Source organism: Rhipicephalus sanguineus, chromosome 2 (genome assembly GCF_013339695.2).
Source record: "Rhipicephalus sanguineus isolate Rsan-2018 chromosome 2, BIME_Rsan_1.4, whole genome shotgun sequence".
NCBI lineage: Eukaryota > Metazoa > Arthropoda > Arachnida > Ixodida > Ixodidae > Rhipicephalus > Rhipicephalus sanguineus.
The window spans coordinates 111,736,339-111,755,290 of record NC_051177.1 but is presented as its reverse complement, the minus strand read 5'-3'; the positions used below and the strand labels follow the sequence as shown (position 1 = coordinate 111,755,290).

Sequence of the window (18,952 nt, the reverse complement as noted above, 5' to 3'; positions counted from 1 at the left end):
ATTACAGGGGGTGATTATTTTAGAGCTGAGCTATTTCATTTGGCTGTAGTTTTGCTACAAAGCACCCGTCTTTAATGCGGTTTGCGCTAAACATTCAGGAAGGATGAAAATTTATTGACGCTGCCCGTTTTTTGATTTGCCATGCCCCCCGCCCCCCCCCCCCCAAAAGAAAAGAAAAACAAATATGAAATAACAAAAACGGCCAAATGCTATACAAGGAGGGATGGCTTGCGCCTGTAAAACGTTGTTAAAAACTCTGATTGTCATGGGGTATAACAAACGTGACTAGCAAAAGTATGTAAAGGTTATAAACGTTTATAATCACTTACCCTACAGGAGGTATTGAGATCACCACCCAAAATGTCAAACTTTTGTGACTTCTACAGTATGAGATTCCTCTTCTATTGAATTCTGCGGAATTTCGCGGTTTTAGTTATTTCTTTATTATTATTCTTTTTTGGGCATTGCAAGTTAAAAAAAAAGCTGGGCGGACCAATAAATTTTCGCCCTTCCCGAATCTCCTGCCGGAAACAGCATTAAAATAGGGTAACTTGCCACAAGGCTACAGACGAATGAAATAGGTCAGTTATAGTAGAATCCCCAGTAAATAGGCGAAAACGAATGTTGAACCGCTGCCGATAGTTTGAACATCAGCTCTACGGCCCAGCCTTTAGGCAGGTATAAGTTCGCTGCCAACAAACGATGTGCGGGGAGCTAAGTCCTTGGAAAATTTGTTGCAGTCCTTCGTTTATGGAGCATCTACGGCCAGGCGTACAAAGGAGCATGACAGGTCACTGCTGCAGCACTACGCCGTATATACACCCGGCTGCGTTACACTAAATTGCTTCCGCTTGGGAAGGCGTTGCCAAAACATTAGTGTGGTGCGCACGCAACTTGACTGCTAGGTTGGCTACAGGTTGCATGAGGCCACGTAACACACACACAAAAAAAAGTAAAACTGCGGCACATCTTTAATGGTTACGAGTTAAAGTGCATACGACGCGGAAGCGTACGACATGAAGTCGGCCTTGATTCTTTGAAAGCAGGGCGCAGTTACGAGTCGCCAGGTCGCGTTGCTACGCGCAGCTGGCCTTAGCCGCAATTTTCATCCCACATAATACATAGGTCGCTAGATACTGTGCAAGATAAGTGCATACCGGGTACCACTTCGTAAATTCTTTTATTGCAATGGTAATTTCTGGATTATTTCTAATAAGTACATATGCCCTCTGGTAAACAACGCTTTCAGTTCTCTGCAAAACATCATGAGTTACTGACCACCTAGCTGGCTCTGCTACACTTAGCAGAAGGGCGCATTCAGGGTGTTCATTAGATCGCCAATAAATTATTTTCGCGATCCCTCTGTGGAGAGACAAGATTCCAGATTATTGCAGCCGATAACTACTGTCATGATGCACACGGATACTAAACGACGCGCTATCAAAACTGCAATATTAATTAGTTATGAATAGTTAGCAATCGGCACATGGAGTGTATACTTCTAGTAAACGCTGCGTTATTCAACGCTTTTTCTCTATTTCCTCGGCGCCTTTTCACAAAAAAAAAGTAATAATAGGGACTTTTAGCTTGTACGTATGCTTCTTTACGCTACCGAGTTACCGAATACCGGAAGGAATCTGCGTATGCGCGGGCCTTTACGGAACGTTGACTAAAATGGACCTTTAATTTCTACGTACACTTTTTAATGTTACCGAGTTACCGGACTATCGGTTTGCGTTTATCGTGTTACCGGAACGCATGTTTTAGAAAAGTTGGAGCTCGCCATACGTAAACGTTTACGTACGTACGTAAACATATACCTTTACGTTTGCGCAAACGACTAAATGGTGTGATAACTGCAATTAAACTACATTTAATTCAGATAATATTGAATTATTGCTGCGGGAATATCATAAAGATGTTTTTAGCGTATGCAGTATCCCGGTATACGCAAAGAAGTGTAGCAATACCGGCAATATCGGGTTACCGGACGATGGTGTCGACATCTTGCGACGCTTCGTGCAACCACAGTGATGAACACGTTTGTTTTCACTTAGTGTTTTTCAGAGAAAAATGAATAAAAAGCAACTCATTCGTAATTATGACGCTGCAAGGCATTTACATTGGTAGTAGAATGCCCGATGTTTCTGCAATAACAATTTTGTGCTTGCCTGGTACACCTTGGCGTCGCTAGATGGCACCACCTATACAGACATGTCAGGGGCTTTAGGCCTCTCACGCTTACGGATTCGGTATGCTAGGTCGCTCTAGCCAGGGCCGTAACTAGGGGGGGGGGGTTGAGGGGGTTCTGACACCCCCGAAATTTTTTCATGCTTTAACTTTTCGGGTGGCACTTAAGTACTTTCACGCCTTCACAGCGACCACCACTTGCCAAAGTTAACCGTTATACAAACAAACACCCCCCGAAAAATATTCCTGGGTACGGCCCTGGCTCTAGCTTCGGTAATCCGGCTGAAACAAGGTGATCGTAAGTGGCGCTCACATTTCGGCTTATTGTGACTCGGCGGCTGGAGTCTCCGCAAAGCGGATATCGCGAGTAGCCACGAACGAAGGTGGATTTGTGAGATAGGGCTGTAAACGTAAAGCCTCTCCGGCGAGTAGTTTACATTCCGTAAACGTTTACGTTACCTAAAGGTTCGCGCATGCGCAGATTGCACCCGGTATCCGGTAACACGGTAGCGTAAAGAAGTATACGTACGAACTAAGGGTCCCTTTTTACAGAACGCAAACTACTCGCCGGATAGGCCGGGCCTGGGCTGGGCTCGGGCCCGTGCAGTGCTCTAATAGCGTCAACGTCGGCGCCACTCGTTTACTCGGCGCTAACCGAAAGCAACGCACAAACGCAACGTAATGATAACACAAACACTAAATACAAACCTCACACACTAACGGAAACACCGAGTGAACGTAAAGGACACTTGGTGTGCGCCCCCAATGCTGCTTCGCATCCTTGAGTGGGAGATGCTGTAATTTTTAATAATTTTTCCCTCAAAAACACTAGGTTAAAACAAATGGGTCCATGACTGTGGTTGCACGAAGCGTCACAAGATGTCGACACCATCGTCCGGTGGTGATTTGATTGATTTTGCCGCAGTGGTAATTGAATATTATCTACATTAAATACAGTTTGAGTGCAATTGGCATCATCATTTAGTAGGGGTGTGCGAATATTCGACTTTCGAATTCGAATCGAATTATAATGAACTAGAACCAACTTCCTAGTGGCGCGAAGGGGAGGGTTCAGGCGTTCCTCTTGGCGAAGAAAAATCCAGGTGGCGCCAGTGCAACTTTTTCTATAGTCGCACAGCCCCTTCTGCTGTAGGCGCTTGCGCGCGTTTCTTGTGTGCATTTCTCCGCGTTCCGCGTCTTTGTAGCGGTGCCGTGCATTAATAGACAGTTTTAGTTGAGCGCCCGCTACATATATGTGGACTCAGCCTGTCATTGGGAATGGCTGGCAGGCTGCGTCCGCAGAGCTGCTGCGGATGCCCAAATAAAACTGTCTAACGCGTTTAACAGAGAACGTGTATGCCGTTCGCTTCGACTAACTTCACTACAGCTGCTTCCACTAAGCCATATTTCAGACGCCAGTGATACACCGGCTCACGGCGTCACAGTTCTTCAACGGCGGCGCCGAGCAGTGCTGTCAGCACTGGACGCTTGTCAAAAAATAATAATAATAACTGAGGGGTTGCAACAAAAAGTCACAGTTTCGCCGCAACGGCGAAGCAATGAATGCGATAGCAATAAATTGGAATGTAACGCGAAGAACGGAAAGCAGCTCGAAATTGCCAGCGCGTCGCTCGAGCCCAAAGGACGCACGAAAAGAACGCACACGGGACGAGCGTGAACTATCATGCGTCACAGCTCGACACTTGAAGCGCACTGCTCAAACATAAAGCAGGACGCACGAAACGAACGAACAGGTACACACAGGAGGAGCGCGAACTGTTACAGTTGTTACTTATTTCTGTTTGAACAGCGTGCTCCTTTCGCAAACGCTGCCGCTGTAGCGAGCGAAGTGACCTTCGTACGCTCTGTGGCTTCAGCGCAGACATAGCGGGGAAAGCACAAGACATACAACCGCCCGCTGCACATCCCCCCCCCCCTGCCGCCCCCTTCTTTCCTCGAGATAAGCGCACGAAGGCGGCAACGCCCTGTGGGCGAAGACCAACGGCGTTCGCAGGAGCGGGGCGATGATCTTTAAAGCGCGCAACGCGCGCACATCGCGCCATCTATGTGGCGAATAAGAAAGTATGCTGAAGGAAATGGTGTAGTGAGCTCGCCGTTAGCAGGCTGAAAGACGGTACTGTTGGTGGCGTAACCGTCTAACGCCGCTCGCTGGAAAGCGAGAGGTCGCCCGTTCGATTCCGTGTGTCGGAAAGTTTTTCTGAATTATTTTTCTTTGTGGCTTATATATATATATATATATATATATATATATATATATATATATATATATACGCGGTGAATGACGGCGGCCGGCGACGGCAAAAATCAGCCGAGACTCTCCATATAATTGCTATCGCAATAAAAAAAAACACATGAGATGAGTGATACAGAGTGTTAATGCGGGCTTGTTGGTACATAATGAAGTGGCTAAACAGCGCTAAAACGGGACAAAGAGAGAAGGGACGGGACCAAGCGCTGACTGACAACAACGAGATAACTGTCAAGCCCTTCACAACTTCGCTTTCGAAACGAATCTACGCACTTCTTGCGATAGTTCGGTCGCGTATGCCGCAAGCGCCGTAAAACGTACCGACTTTGGCCCGCAAAACCCTCGGTGATTGGCTTCACATGTGAAAATTTGTTCACGCTAAGCAGTCGCCACTGCCGCACCGCACCGCTAGTTCAGAAACTGCCATCGTTCTTGCGCGCAATTAAAACGCTGCTGTGAACGGGCGCCCAAAGACGTTTAGGCCCACAGCACCCTTTGCGATGAAGCACAACATTACCACAGTAAGATGAGCAGTACTATGCTATCATAGGGGAAAGAAAGCTAGCTACCGTACCTCCTTGAAGCTCCTTCTGTGAGTCGTTATAGGAGGTTAGGAGTGGCGCTTCTAAATGGGATGGCGGCTCCTCTATAAACATGCTTGCGCGCCTATAAAAGCAGAAAGAAAAGGAAAAACTCCCGAACAAGCACGCAACAAATCTGTCGCCACGCCGTAGTGTCAGTGATTTTTCCTTTATCTTGCCGTAAATGGCGGCACACTTTTCGTGTAAATGTACTCTTCAATATTCGATTCGATATTCGATTTTTTTGGTCACTATTTGATTCAAATTCTATTCGAGATGGAATTTCACTGGTTTGCGTAAACGTAAAGGTATACGTTTATGTATGTACGTAACCGTTTACGTATATGCATGGCGAGCTAAAACTTTTCTAAAACGTGCGTTCCGCTAACACGGTAAACGCAGTCCGGTATTCCGGTAACCCGGTAAAGTTAAAAACTATATGTGAGCTAAAAATTCCTAATAACGACTTTGTACCGACTTACCCATTTCTGAGTTCTAGTTGAAAAACAAAAGAAAAGCAGACACACACCAACAGGGATTTCACGACGCGCTCTTGCAGTATCCATAACAAGCTTTCTTGAATGATAGATACTAACGTATGGTATGTTATTATTTGCTCGCAGTGGCCATCGCAAGCGCACAGACCGCCGACGACAACAAAATCTTGGTATCAGCCGCGTGGCTATGCGAGGTAAGCAAGATGGGGAGCAAGATTTTATTTCCACTCTTTATGTGTTTACTTTGTACCTTAATTTTTGCACTACTGTCTACTATGTCGGTATTTACTCTTAACGTGCTAACACGATAACGTTAAAGGGCTCATTTCACCGCAATTGCGGTGTCGGCGTCGACCGCTGTGATCGAGAAATCGATGTTGTTCTCGAGCGAACACTCGAGGCAGGTGCAAATAAATAAATAATAAAATCATCCGGTTCAAGTGGGAATCGAACCCAGGACATCTTTGTGGCCAGCAGATGTTCTACCACAGAGCCACGCCGGCGCTTGAAGATGTTTCTAAAAAACATCGGCAGATCCCACGTACCGTGGGAGTCAAAGTTATGCGAAGCATGCGGCGGGAAGGTGACTGTGGCGTAATTTTTTTTACTGAGCGAAACGTTACAAAATGACGCTAAAGATTTGTATGAATTTTATACGCACACGTATATGTTGAAGAGCCGCATATGTGTTATATAACCAGTTGTTTACAGTTGGGGCGTCCCGCCACGGTGGTCTAGTGGTTATGGCGCTCGACTGCTGACCCGAAGGTCGCGGGATCGAATCCCGGCCGCGGCGGCTGCATTTTCGATGGAGGCGAAAATGTTTGAGGCCCGTGTACTTAGATTTAGGTGCACGTTAAAGAACCCCAGGTGGTCGAAATTTCCGGAGCCCTCCACTACGGCGTCTCTCATAATCATATCTTGGTTTTGGGACGTTAAACCCCAGATATTATTATTACAGTTGGGTAACGCTGCCAACGGCAACGTGGGTATTGCCAATACCAGAAGCGCCAAGTTGATATGTAGTGCTTATACTTGTCCCTTATGATGGAGAACGCACGCACGTTTCACGAACCCGTGTGCATGTATGGGAGAAGTTCTTGACAGTTCTTGAACAGGGTCATCATCACCGTGATCAGTGAGCACCAGCAGCTGGTCATGACTTGTTATCATCCGGTCGTGATCGCGGTGACGAGGGGTCCATGTGTAGTGAAGTATGAGGTATAGTACAGCTGTTGGAAATCGTGGATGCCTCGGTCATTCCGTCGACAAGTTGTCTGTCGATAGAGCCGGCCACATGTCGGAACCAGAAGTCACCTTTCGCGTTGGTGACGTATAAGCCGTCGAGGCTGGTAGGCCTGGACAGTGCTACGTAGACCAGCTTCAGTGGATAACGCTTGCGTTCGTAGACTACCTGGGTGTATGTGGCCTACGTAGCCAAGTCTACAAAGCGGCTGTCAATCAATCTGGCAGCATCCTCGGTCAGCATGAGGCCATCGCCCAGCCTCATAAGAAATGAAGAGGGCACTGCGTCGTTCTGGTGGTCTAAGTGCAGATTACGGTGCGGTAATGTGAATATCATGCGTAACTTTCGTTAATGTATTCCTCCGGGTTCGAGCAATGCTTCAATATAGCTTGTTGAATCATAGGAATACAAATGTAATATTTATTAGACTGCTATAAAAGCGGAGCCAACACTGGAACCCATAGGCGTGCGCAGGGTTCCCCATCAGGGGGGGGGGGGGCAAAGGTTCATCGCAGCGCCCCCCCCCCCCCTACTAAGTCAATGTATGGGGCAGATTTTGCCCCCCCCCTCCCTCCTAGGTGACTAGAAGTGTCAGTGTACGGGGCAGATTTCGCGCCCCCCTCTCAGGTGAATAGAAGGGGCGGCCGGCCCCGCTGCCTCCCCTGTGCGCACGCCTATGCTGGAACCACAGACGTTAATCTGATATGACGCCTGTATCGTAGGAGTACACATCGTAGGAATATCATGTATTGTTTATTGCTTTCTTGTAAAATTAGATAGCAAGCACCACAACCACAACTGACGTTGCACCGATGTCACGCCTGCTTAGGCTGCTTTTCCAAACCAGTTTATTGACCTGGCGTGGTTCTGTGGTAGAGTATCTGATTGCCACGCAGAATGCTTGGGTTCGATTCCTGCTGGGATCCTAATTTTCATTCTTTCCATTAGTCGGGTCAAAACTACCGATGTCGGTTTTGCTTAACGTTCTCGCATTTAAGTTGGAAAATGTCTGTTCTCGCCGTTCCTGAGTAGATATAAACTGTCAATCACCTGTGGTGCATACCCGTACACTGCGGCCCGTGGTAAACGGGCATGTGCCGCACGTGTCTGGAGGAAAGGGTTTGACGACGTACGCGACAGGATTTTCACGTTATTAATGTCATGACCCGACAGTCATATTCGTCAAATCCTGTTACCCTCCCATGCCAATTTTTGTCTACACCAAGTTAAGGAGACGATCATGAGAGCACCCAGACGTAGGCGGCTAGATAGATAGATAGATACGTAGATAGAAACGCTCAAAGTGCTAAAGGTTCGCTAAGAAATGCTTCGCATTTAAAATTCGGCAGATCCCACGCGTTGTGGGAATCGGTTTCATGCGAAGCAGTCTGCGAGTACTTCTATGCAGTATCTTATGGCTTCGAGCCAAGCGTCATGAGGTGGATTGACGTATTTTTTTAAGTGTAGTAGCTGTGTCAGGGGCGTAGCCAGAAATTTTTCTCGGGGGGGGGGGGGGGGGGTTCAACCATACTTTATGTATGTTCGTGCGTGCATTTGTGTGTGTGCGTGCCTATGTACGCAAGCAAAACTGAAAAATGTCGGGGGGGATGAACCCCCCCCCCTCCCCTTGGCTACGCCCCTGAGCTGTGTGTACATCGCGGGCTTACCAGGCACGTCGATAACACTGGCGTTTAAAGGGTAACTTATGGTGCGACGTAACATCGGCCCTCACGTTAGGGTACATACGTCAGTATTATCGAATCTAAGTGCACTTTATGGTGCAATTATGTGAATGTTAATAAAGTGGCTGACTGGACTAGTTGGTTGTGCATACTTAGGGTTAACAGCGCGAAAATAAGCGCTTGTCTCGTCTTTTTCCTGTCCGCCGTGTCTTATTTTCGCGCTGTTAACCCTAAGTATGTGAATGTCACACGTAACTTTCGTCAATGTATTCCAGCGGGGTGGAACAATGCTTCAATACAGCTTGCTGTATTGAAGTACAGCTTGCTGTACTGTCGATCACCTGTGGCGCATACCCGTACACCACGGCCAGTGGTAAACGGGTATGTGCCACACGTGTCTGAAGGAAAAGGTTTGAGGATGTACGCGACAGGATTTTCATGTTATTGATGTCATGACCCGACAGTCATATTCATCAAATCTTCTTACCCTCCCACGACAATCTTGGCCTACACCAAGTTAAGGAGGCGACCATGAGGGCACCCAGACGTAGGCGGTTAGATAGATAGATAGATAGATAGATAGATAGATAGATAGATAGATAGATAGATAGATAGATAGATAGATAGATAGATAGATAGATAGATAGATAGATAGATAGATAAGCAGATAGAAACGCTCAAAGTGCCAAAGGTTCGTTAAGAAATACTTCGCATTTAATAATAATAATAAGAATGTCATGTAGCGAAAGGCGTCTACTTAACGCATGTAATATTAAATGCGAAGCATTTCTTAGCGAACTTCTGCGACTTTGAGCGTATCTATCTATCTATCTATCTATCTATCTATCTATCTATCTATCTATCTATCTATCTATCTATCTATCTATCTATCTATCTATCTATCTATCTATCTATCTATCTATCTATCTATCTATCTATCTATCTATCTATCTATCTATCTATCTATCTATCTATCTATCTATCTATCTATCTATCTATCTATCTATCTATCTATCTATCTATCTATCTATCTATCTATCTATCTATCTATTCTAGCCGCCTACGACTTTGTGCTCTCCTGGTCGCTTGGTTAATCGAATGTCCACCAAAATTGGTATGGCGTAACATGACTGTATGACGAACATAAATGACAAGTCATAACATGAAAATCATGATACGCATGTCATGTACAGCATGACTTACGTGCCACGCTCATGGTGCGCTGGCGGCCGTTTCTCTAGCTTGATATACACCAAAATTGGTATCTTGTGACGTGACTGTGTGACCAACATAAATAACAGGAGTTAACATGAAAATCATGACACGCATGCCATGTACAGCATGACTTACGTGCCACGCTGATGGTGCGCTGGCGGCCGTTTCTCTAGCTTGATCGATCCCGAAGTTGGTATTGCGCGACGTTACTGTGTGACGAACATAAATAATAGCAGTTCACATGAAAACCATGACACGCATTTTCCTCAGTGACATACAAGACGATGTATGCAGCTCTTTGCTGGCTGCTTCGCATTACATCGATTCCCACAATGCGTGGCTTTTTTTTTTCGTGGCAGAAACGCAGAATCGCAGCAAGCGTCAGAACGTGTGAACTGCGCAACGAATGGTTGGTTTAAAGTAGTACTGACACGATTCGGAGGTATCGCAATGGGGACATGTTTCGTTTTCTTGGTATGCAGTGTTAACACTTTCCACACACCGGAGTCATACAAGAGGGACAGAATATTTTACATTGATTTTAAAATTTTCGTCGCTGCGCATTTGCAAGCCAGCCCCACCGCAATGGACAGGAGATGAAGATAGGAGGATAAAAGATGAATGAAAATAGCAAAGTAAACAAATAATGCAGACGGGGACAAAAAAAATAATGTGAACGTTTGTTATTAACATATTCGTACTATACGAGACAAAGGATTTCCAATTCAGTTGCAGCCCTGAAGACAAGTCCGCTCGACGAAACCTCGGCTCCAGAACACACACCCTGCTTACGAATTTTTCATCGAAAGCTTCCATCTTCCAATTCCTGCCCTTTTTTATTTTACAAAGAGCGTTGATGTTATTCCGTAGGAAATTTTCAGGAGTAAAGGTAATCACACCTTTGTCTCGCCCACTTCCAGGGTCTGGAGTGTCCTGAAGGCAAAGAGTGCACACTGGAGCAGCCCCAGTGCACATCCGAGGACTGCTCCCTGAAGCCGTCATGTAAGCTCGAATTCCTTCTTCGTCAAACTTTTTGTATTTCTCTGACATCTTGCTGTCTGCTTGCGGACGACAGATCTTACACACGTGATACTACCCTGCTGTGATCGTTGGTGGGCGGCTAACGACGAAAGAGTGGCCGACTTCATTACACAGCTCATGAACGAAGAGGGGCTCCACTCTACTGATAAATCATCTTTGTAAAACTCTCGTAGCTGTGCTAGTTGGTACGTGCTTACTGGAATAAGTGAGACACACAACAACCACGCAAAGAAGACGCCATTTTGTGTCTCGTCTTCCTTCCGTGGTTGTTGCCCATCTCGTTTATTCGGATAAATTATGTTATTAGTCTCATACGACAGCTCGTTCAAATTAAAGTAAGCTAATTGACTCCGACCTGTGCAGACATTCATCAGACTCGCCAGTCAGAAAATAATCTCATCGTAGGTTTCTTCCGCATGTCCTTTCTTTCTTTCTTTTTTTTTCAGTTTATTAATTTCTACAACTACAAGTTAAGATTGATGTCATGGCGACGTTGTGATGAACATTTGGTCGAAGGCTGCGATATCAGCGGCGTCATGTCAAGCTAGCGTAGTACATCCAGCTAGCGTATAGTACATGCTCAAGAGGGACTCTCGAAAAAAAAAAAAACAAAATTGTAGGTTTCCCTAATCCTTCAATTCCGTGTCTGGTAGTGGTACTTGCACGTCGGCGTTCATCTGCCCTGGTGCATTCCTCGGGTTAACTTCGTGTTTCGTCGAGCTCCGGAATCGGATCTCAGAGGCCAGGTAGAAAGAAGCGCGTGGTCGAGATCCGCTCGGCCAGGTGCCACAACAATCCCAGCTGCTTACAAGAAAGCCGTGTGCTTTTTCAATAAACTCATTCTCATTAATTCTCATTAATTCTTCCGTGATCTAAGCGGTCCTTAGGTAAACTTATGCTAAGATGTCACATGTATCCAATATAACTTTTTATCGAGTCAGAGCCATCTATTTCGTGCCAGTTTTATTTTTTTGCAAGACTTCTTCTGAATATTCGGAAAACCGGAATTAAGTGCTCGACCGCAAGTGCTTTGAAGACAAAACAAGAGTGCCACTCGATCGTCGTGCCATTAAAAGCTATCTGTCTCGTATTGGTATATTACCGTTTCACAATGTCAAGTGCACCATTCTAGACGTGAGAACACGCTTAGTAAGCGAGAAAAATCACAAAAAGAAAGAAAGCCAGAGAAAGAGAGAGAAAGAGATGGAAGGGAAAGAAAGGAAGGTTAAATACAGATAGCGACATTGCCTTGAGATTCCCGTACTAGCTCACCGCGACTACACAAATTTTGACGGCGGCTCCCGTAAGGCGGCCCTACGTAATTCTAACTACATTGTGCTCTAAATGAGCTAGTGACTTAATATGGCACGTTTCAGGAAATTTCATTGAGCCAACATGGCCAAGATAAAATAAAAGACGTTGAAATTAGTGGCCTCACACCTGATGCTCAGGGGTTTTTGTTGGGGCATGAAGTCGAAATGTAGAAAAGAATTAGGGAAAGACCACTGAAGGAGTCTTAAAGCTACGCAAAGCATTATACATCTAAAAATAGCGGCGTTTGTTATCGCTCCTCCAGCCAACATTTAGGCGGTCCGGTCACGTATCTTTTTTTAGAGCGCAGCTCTTAGGCGCCCGTTCCTGCGTTGAGTGGCGTCGCCGTTGGTGTCGGCATAACCGATAGAGCGAACGAGGACGAAAGAGAGCGAACGCGGAGTCTGTCGATATCACGAGCAAGAGGCCTCGAACCTCGCTTTCTTCCTCTGTCACGCGCGCTGGCCTTTCGGTCGGAGCTCGTGCGCATGCAGGGCTGGCACGTGCACTGCGACTGGCTTTCCTTGTCGTAACGGGGCAACTTGGTTTAACCTGCAATGCACAGGATGGTGTGCGTAGCACTCGAGCGCTGGCAGTTTCTGCAGCAATATGTGACAAATGTTATACGGTTGCGCAAAGCCAGAACTGCAAACGCAGTTAGGGAAAATCGTAATCGTCGGTGAATTTTTTTTACCGATTAAATGGTATGCGCGCGAATTCTGTAATGAACAGAATGAACGCGAATTCTGTAAGCAGGCGTCACACAATGCGAATTGCGCAACGAGTAGATTGTTGAATGCTTCCAACCCATTACAAAGGGCTCTGCCATAATTCTTCATCGTCATCAGGCACAGCATCAACAAAGTGCGCATAATGCCTTACATGCGTTTAGCAGGTACCAATGCTCTTCGTAGAATGACGAAAAATGGCACACTGCCTGCTGCCCTACATCTCAAAAATTACAATGATTTAGAGCGTAGTGGGTTCCTCGCAAGTCCACTTGTATTGGTTGCCAAGGAAGCCCATAAGCGCATGATCCATTTCCTCGGGGTCTCAGTAAAGTTCTTCGCCCCCCCCCCCCTCCTGTCTCTCTCCCACGTCAACGTATGATATACAGCATGACGGGAGAAGGAAATAGCGACCGGGCGTCACCCAATGCAAATTACATAACTGGTGGGCCGTTTAAAGCTTCCAACCCATTACAAAGGGCTGAGCCATAATTCTTCATCGTCATCAGTCGTCGCGTCAACAAAGTGCACATAATGCCTTACAGACGTGTAGCTGGTGCCTCGCTTCTCCGCAGAATGACGAATAATGGCTTAGTAGGTGCTTCCCAACTTCACAAAAATTGTGATTTATGGCGTAGTGGGTACCTTTCTAGTGCACTTGTATTGTCGCCCTCAAGATAGCTTACAACGGGCTCTAGAAACGCCGCTCTTCCAGCTTTCGCTGTGACTGTGCTGCGGTTTCAGCGCAGGCCTGGCGTTTTTTTGTTTTCCATTGCTATTTGATATGTATAGACAAACACATGTGCACAAGGGTACAGAGCAAATAGGGAGAGAGTGGACCTCCCCTATCTGGCACCTAGAGGGCCAGATATGTATACACAAACACATGTGCACAAGGGTACAGAGCAAATAGGGAGAGAGTGGACCTCCCCTATCTGGCACCTAGAGGGCAACAACACCTGTCTACTCTTTCGGGAGAAAGGAAGAGATAGAGGAAAGGAAGATTGGTATAGAGACCACCTCGGAGTGGCGTTGGTCTCGGGTTCGATCGCAGAACCAGGACGAATTTTTCGGCAACTAAGAAGCATTCTTTCTGAGAAATCCGTATAGATTTCCTCGTGGCTTCGTGCTACAAAGAAGTGGTTGTCAATTTACTTTTCTTAACTCAGTAACGGGGTGTTCGCAGGTTCCCCTCGACTCGAGAACTGCAAACCCTGCAATCCAGGCTGCGCCCACGCCATCTTGAACCGAGGGGCCAGCTCGGGCTGCCACCCGTGCCTCTGCGAAATCGCCGTTGTGCGGGTAAGTGGGCTTGCCGCATGGGTTGGCAGCATACATCGCTCGCTCGCTCGCTCACTCACTCACTCACTCACTCACTCACTCACTCACTCACTCACTCACTCACTCACTCACTCACTCACTCACTCACTCACTCACTCACTCACTCACTCACTCACTCACTCACTCACTCACTCACTCACTCACTCCCTCACTCACTCACTCACTCACTCACTCACTCACTCACTCACTCACTCACTCACTCACTCACTCACTCACTCACTCACTCACTCACTCACTCACTCACTCACTCACTCACTCACTCACTCACTCACTCACTCACTCACTCACTCACTCACTCACTCACACTCGCCAACGCGCAGTATGACCAGGGTTGCCGATGGTGGCTACTTTTCGCCAAATTGGCGAATTTGAGAGGCCCGTGGCGACCTAAAATTATGAATGGCGACATGGCGAATTTTTGGCGATTTTCAGCTTAGGTCTCCACTGAGTTATGCATCCTAAGCTCAGTGCCTTCCCAACGAATGAGCGGCACTATTCTCTGTATTTTTCTGGGTTTTGAGGTGCACATTACGCGCCGTTCTGTATGTCCGTCCTGTAACTCGTGTGTATCTCCCCAATTCATCTAGATGCTTCTAACTCAATTCATCTATAGATTCAGCTAAATGCTTCAGAGCTTCGCTAAAGTTTCGCTTCTGAAGGGGCTAGATGACGGGTTGGTCGTGTGTTCCGGCCATTTGTTCCGCCAAAGCTCCAACTATTCTGAATAGCTTGGCGACCTATTCACCGCTGCAGTATCCCCTAATCGAGCTCGTATAGCGAAGATGGGCGGATACGCGGGTGTTCGTGCAATAAAAAATTATTTATTCAGGCATTTTCTACTGTTCTCGGTGAGCGTGTGCAATGAAAACAATTGCTATATAACATTTTACAATGTCTACCTGTTCAATTATAACGCAGTGGATTGACGCGGGTAGATATAAGTGATTATATATGAAAGGGACAGTGGCGTCCGGTATCATATTAGTTCACACTGAAAGGTATAAGACTCACTAATGAACGATACCTGTAAGAATTCTGTCTTACTACTTTCCATAAACCTGTTAATCTTTTTTTTTTTTTTCATATGAGGGGATGTAAAGCTGTCTACAAACAACGCCTTCGCGGCTTTCGACCAAGGTTTACCACACTTTTACCTTTGAAACGAGCGGACAGGGATGGAAGGATATCATGAGCGTTTTATCCTTTCATACTTGCGCCTCCGCGCACATCTTGCGGCTAGTCAGAGAACCAGGTGCACCAAGCACTCCCATGGTGAAGGGGCGATGCGCCTGGCATTGAGAAATGTCAAGATACTTTAAGGGCTTTGAATGGCACTGTATTCTACGGGGCTATACATCAGTGAAAATTCCTATTACTAGGATATGCCGCACACATCTAGAATGGCGACTTTTTTGGCGAAATTTCTAAAAAAATGGCGACTTTTGGCGACTTTCTGCTCGTTGTTTGGCGACATTTGCTCGAAAGTCAGTGGCAACCCTGAGTATGACATTCAATATACTTGGGCCTGCATATTGACTCATTCACGGCTGCTCACATCATTTAGGCTATAAGAAGCTGTAAGAAGCTGAAGCTGTATGTGTCAATATAAGAAGGAGCACATGCTCCTTCTTATATTGACACATACATTTAAAAACACAATCGCGTTCACGCGCTCTCTAATGTTAACATTTGGGCACCTACTCGTTCTCTTACTCGCGTCCACTCATACTTAATGACACTTACGTTCGCAGTTGGTTTATCAACACCAAGCTACCGCCAATTATGTTCATAATTCATGTTGAGTGGTTGCAGCAAAAATAGGACAGACGGGACGCTGCTTTAAAGACAGAGCAAGGGAACACGCGAACAATGTTTAGGCATGCGCAATCACAGGCCACCTTGCAGCCCTTGTGGGTGCCGAGCACTCTTTGACAGCACGGAAGTGATAGACAAAAGGAAGGACACGGACGCTCGTGTAATTATAGAAGCTATCACCATAAAAATGAAAGGCACAGATTGTATTCGCGCTCCATCGGTTGTGCTGTCACGGAAAGAAATCGGCTACCTTCATGACAAGTGCCCGACTCTTTTAAATCTTGTGTAAACCTTCTAATCTTTGACCACCAGTTTTTAACTGTAGATAACTGCGCCTACATATTCTGCATAGGGTTTCAATAAACGCTTATTAGCACAGCAGTGTCTTCGTGTTTCTTTCCTTCGTCCGTGCGTCCAGTTTTTGCTGCAACCACTCAACATGCAAGATCACCAACTAGCCTTGATGCAAGCCATTCATAATTCACATCGCAATGTCTGGTCTCCGTGGCAAATACGATGATTGGCACGCGGTTCTGTTCTAAGAAGTAGTTACTTCGTGAGAATACGAGAAGGAGGGGGGTTCCGTCAGGAACGTGAGGAACAGCGAGTTGTTTGTAAGAACCACATTTAGTGCACAGGTAGGGTTCAGGAAGTGCGAATGCAGCTGATGCACAAAGAAATCCTGCCTGTCGAAGCCTTCCTGGAGCAACGTCTTACCACAATAGTTCGTTCATAGTGTAAACTCAAACAGATGGCGTAGAAGATACTGCGGACATCGTTCTTTCAGGTTGAAACAATCACTTTTCTTCCCAGTATGAATTCGTTGAAATGCCGAATTAATTGCACACGGAAGAAAATGGACAATGAACACACTTTTTTATGCACGTTCAATGAAACATTGCATTCATTTTTTTGTTTTTATTTTTTGCAGAAACCGGAAAGACTGGAGGAGGCTCCATCAGGCAACGGCAGCGAATGATGAACGCTCTGAGGAAACCGCCCGAGAACAGCCCGCCGCACAGCGCACCAGCGACAAAGCTCACGGAGGATTGTCCTGCACAGCTTTTGTCTGTCGAGTCATTTTATAAGCACCAGCTTTTACATTGAGCTTCGATAGCAGCACATAATATTTTTTGATGAGTGTCTTTATTTTTGTTTTTCAGATTGTTAGTAAATTTAGAGAGATCAGAATACGCAAAAAAACCACTCCTATATTTACACTGTAAAAAGCAGAGAGATAATAAACACGTTTGTGTTGTTTGTTTGTTGCACAATGGTGACTGTTACTACAGCAACACTGGAACTTGCCCCGACGTCGTACACACGCATGCACGAATCGACGAATAGCGCCGTTTTCCGGTCTATTACCAGATCATCACCATTGGCAGGCATCAGGTGTTCGAACAATGGAATAGTGATTTAAGAGCATGCGGTGAAAGCACCCTTCAATCACGGAGGCTATTAGTGATACGGTGACCATATAAAAAAAATACAATGGCTTGTGCAGCTCCGAAATGGAGATTGGTAGAACACAGAAAACGCCAGGCCTGCGCGGAAAGCGTAGCGCAGTGACAGCAAAAGCTGGAAGAGCGGCATTTATAGAGCCCGTTATAAACTCTATTGTGGCTACTAATACAAAGACACTAGCAAAGTACCCACTACGCCACAATCATATATTTTTGTGAAGTTGGGAAACTCCCACCACGACATTATTCGTCATTCTGCGAAGAAGCGACGAACCATCTGTGAGGCATTATGTACACTTCGTTGATGTGACGGTTGATGACGATGAAGAATTATGGCTGAGTCCTTTGTAATGGGTTGGAAGCCTTAAACGACCCACTAGTTACGTAATTCGCATTGTGTGACGCCCGGTCGTTATTTCACCCTCCCACTACGCTTTATAACATACATTAGCCGGAGAAATGGAGAGAGACAGAGGGGGAATTAACTTTATTGAGACCCTGAGGAATTGCATCATGGGAGCTTTATCGGCTTCCTTGGCAACCAATAGAAGTGCACTTGCGAGGAACCCACTACGGTATCAATCATCGTAATTATTGCGAAGTAGGGAAGCAGTCACTATGCAATTTTTCATCAATCTGTGGAGAACTGTGGTACCCGCTAAACACCTGCAAGGCATTATGTGCACTTTCTTGATGCTGTGGCTGATGATGATGAAGAATTATGGCCCAGCCCTTTGTAATGGGTTGGAAGCATTCAACAACCCACTGGTTGCACAATTCGCCTTGTGTGACGCCTAGTTACAGAATTCGCGTTGTGTGACACCTCGTTGTTATTTTACTCTTCTACCACACTACATTACATACGTTAATGTGGTTCCTTCCCGATATGAAGCCTGTATAGGGTATTTTTGCAAAGCAGCTTCAAGCACCTTGGAAAGGTTAATAGACTTGGAGTGTAAAGAGCCGGGAGCGTTTCAAAGTGGCATACGCAATATTAAGCAGAAACTTGAATTGCACGACGAGGAACGCTATCGCGGTGCACTCGTTCGCGCTAGGGCTGAGGCTTCAGCTGTTGAAGAGACGCCCACCAAAAGAGCGTTAGGATTGGAAAAAACGAACGCTCGAAGGAATCACATTGAAAAAATAGAGGCGGATGGTCACGAAGTAACCGATAACAACAGCATTTTACGCGTCTTTTCAAGGCACTTCGAAAACCTTTTTGCACGTCGACATGTAGAGTTGGAAAGATTTAAAGCAGAATATTTGGGACGCATGCCTCAAGTGAGTGAAGAAGCGAAAATTGCGTTGGAGCTACCTGTATCTGTTTCTGAAGTTGAAAGGGCGATTGATAAGTTAAATCCAGGCACGTCCCCGGGGCCAGATGGCCATTGTGCAGCGTGGTACAAGTGTTTTAAAAACGATTTGTCCCCCATACTAGCAGCGGTTTTTAACGAGGCGTATGAGGAAAAAAGATTGCCGCCGTCGTTTGGTGAATCATACACTGTACTGATTCCAAAAACAGATGAGGTCGGAAAACTTAGGCAAGTCACGGCATACAGACCAATCGCAC

The 18,952-nt window shown here is 46.0% G+C and overlaps 1 protein-coding gene across 1 annotated transcript in view; it reads left to right on the top strand.

Moving 5' to 3' along the window:
- The window catches only part of LOC119383516 (uncharacterized), a 33,187-nt gene extending 15,997 nt beyond the window's left edge, over positions 1 to 17,190 (top strand). The window contains exons 2-5 of the mRNA XM_037651685.2: positions 5,664 to 5,731; positions 10,601 to 10,682; positions 13,947 to 14,062; positions 16,848 to 17,190. Coding sequence (XP_037507613.1) covers positions 5,664 to 5,731; positions 10,601 to 10,682; positions 13,947 to 14,062; positions 16,848 to 16,895 — 314 coding nt within the window. The 3' untranslated portion in view covers positions 16,896 to 17,190. The remainder of the gene's footprint in view (positions 1 to 5,663; positions 5,732 to 10,600; positions 10,683 to 13,946; positions 14,063 to 16,847) is intronic.
- Positions 17,191 to 18,952: the final 1,762 nt, after the last annotated feature.